The sequence below is a fragment of the Charadrius vociferus genome, unplaced genomic scaffold (genome assembly GCF_000708025.1).
Source record: "Charadrius vociferus isolate BGI_N301 unplaced genomic scaffold, ASM70802v2 scaffold56, whole genome shotgun sequence".
NCBI lineage: Eukaryota > Metazoa > Chordata > Aves > Charadriiformes > Charadriidae > Charadrius > Charadrius vociferus.
In genome coordinates, this window is record NW_009649057.1 from 66,196 (window position 1) to 68,323 (window position 2,128).

Genomic DNA, 2,128 nt, shown 5'->3' on the forward strand with positions numbered 1-2,128 from the left:
ATGGGGTGGGGGGTTTCAAGTGATACAAGGCGCATAATTCAGGCTTCTTGGATTGCAAAAGCTCCTCTTACCTAAAGGGCCTGCTGCCTTTATTTTTATCCAAATGGCTCAATTACTGCAAAGCCCCACAGAGAAAATTATGGATGTTTGCCTCTATTTTTCTCCCCTTGTCTCGACAACTGTAGATATTTTGTTTTCCTTCTTTCCATCTCTCTTTTTTTTTTTTCCTTTTGGTGCTGGTGGGTGTGGGGGGTGGAAGGTGGCCGGGGACCAAGATGGGGAAGGGATGGGGAGATGCGGGGGTCCCAGGACGAGGGATGGGGCTCTGGCACGTGGTGGCCCTGCCGTCATCACACAACTTGCTCCTCTCTCCGTCTCCCCCGTGTCACCTCGCGCCTTTGGCTCCTCGCATCCCCCTCATCCCCGCATCCCCCATCCTTCTCCCTTCCTCCAGCCCTCTCTCCCTCTCTTCTCCCCCACCTCCCTCCTCTCCTTCCCCCTGCTCTCCTCCCCATCGCCCCCTCCCTGTGCCTCTCAAAGCCACCATAATAGCAGCTTGTTTGGCACTTCACTTGGTCTCAATGAGAAAATTCCCCCCTCTCCCTCTTTTTGCCTTCGTTATTTCCAAACCCTGCAATAGCTCCTTTGCTCAGGGCTGCGGGAAGTGCCCATTTTTCAACATTTTTCTTTGGCTTATGTTTGTCATCCTCTGAATTACCGCACCGGGGAGTCCAGTCAGCCCGACACCGGGCCCTGCTATTCACGCCTCTCCTGCTCCTTGAGATCATGTAGGGAGAAATTAGTTATTTATTTCGAGCACCGCTGCAATGCACTTCCCCGTAGAAGTGTTTGTTTTGATCCCCCGCTGGAAAAGGAGGCTCCGCGGGGAGCGCCGGCACGCCGGCAGTGCCGGGTCCAGCAGGAGATGCGGTGAGGGCAGGGCAGGGTGCGGGCAGCCCCGGGGTCTCCCGGGAGAGGTGTGAGCGTGGAGACCCCCAGTGAAGACATGGCTCATGGGAGAGGTCCCCACCATGCTGAGATGTTTCTCCAAGGCTTCTCCTGGAGCAGATGCTCTTTGTGGGTCCTGAGAGTTTCCAGGAGACATTGTCCCATCAGAAAACCTGGTTGTCCATGGATTTATCCTGAGGTCAGTCATGCCATGCTGAGATGGATCCCAGAGACGGCATGGTGCTGGGGGAGCATCCCACCCCAAGGTGGCCATGACTGCACCAGCAAGTGCAATGCAAGAGACTCTGCCGAGCAGTGAAAGACTGGGCAGATTTGATGGCTGGAGGAAGAAACCCTGCTCCGGCACTGCCCACGGTCACCAGGCATGGTCCCCAGCATCACTCGCCAACTGCTGTCCTGCCCACCCTGGCCCCTTTCGCAGAGCGGTGCCAGCCCTGCCTGGGCAGCCGGGCTTTTGGGCAAGGGCAGCGTGGACCAGCAAATGTTGACCAGCTTGGAGAGATGGCAGGAGATGGGAAGGACACTGCTTGTCCAGGGAAAACCCATCTTTGGAGGTTGTAAGCCAGCTCCCTTTCTCACCGTGCCAAGGTCAGGAGTCAGCGAGTCCCATCGCTGAGCCCACCAGTGCCGGTGCAGACCAGGCTGGCATCATCGCAGCTCCGTAGCCACCCTGGCAGCCGGGATGCTGCCAATGCCCGTGAGCCCTTCTCCTTGCGGAGGTGCCGCGGGCAGGCGTGGGCAGGCAGGAGCCGCGGGGGGGTGGCACGGGACGGACGCTGCGGCCTTAAAGAAAGAAGAGGAGCAGCGGGAGGAAGAAAATGCAAAATTGGCCCAGTGGGTAGACCTGCTATTTAAGTGCAGTTGAGAAGCGAGCGGGAGGAATTACAGGAGAAATGATAGTGCCCTGACAGCTGCCATTTCCCACCGCCAGTCTCCCCTAATGGAGTCCTAATGTAGTGGTGGGCTCTTCGCTGACAGCCCAGCCCGAGACAGGGCTTGTCTTTGTGCTGGTGACAGATGGGACAGTCCAGTCCGGCAACAAACCTGCAATCCTCTGATTTCTGCCGGCGCTGGCTCAGCTTAACCCCTTCTTCCCCCGGCACCCACTGGCTGCCCAGGTGTGGGGCAGGTGTGGGGTCCGACCTGCCCCAGGGGTCCC

The 2,128-nt window shown here is 58.1% G+C and overlaps 1 protein-coding gene across 1 annotated transcript in view; it reads right to left on the reverse strand.

Moving 5' to 3' along the window:
* Positions 1-1,565: 1,565 nt before the first annotated feature.
* Positions 1,566-2,128, reverse strand: part of ASS1 (argininosuccinate synthase 1) — a 33,846-nt gene continuing 33,283 nt past the window's right edge. Inside the window, exon 13 of the mRNA XM_009888052.1 lies at positions 1,566-1,752. Within this exon, the coding sequence (XP_009886354.1) occupies positions 1,566-1,752 (187 nt within the window). The remainder of the gene's footprint in view (positions 1,753-2,128) is intronic.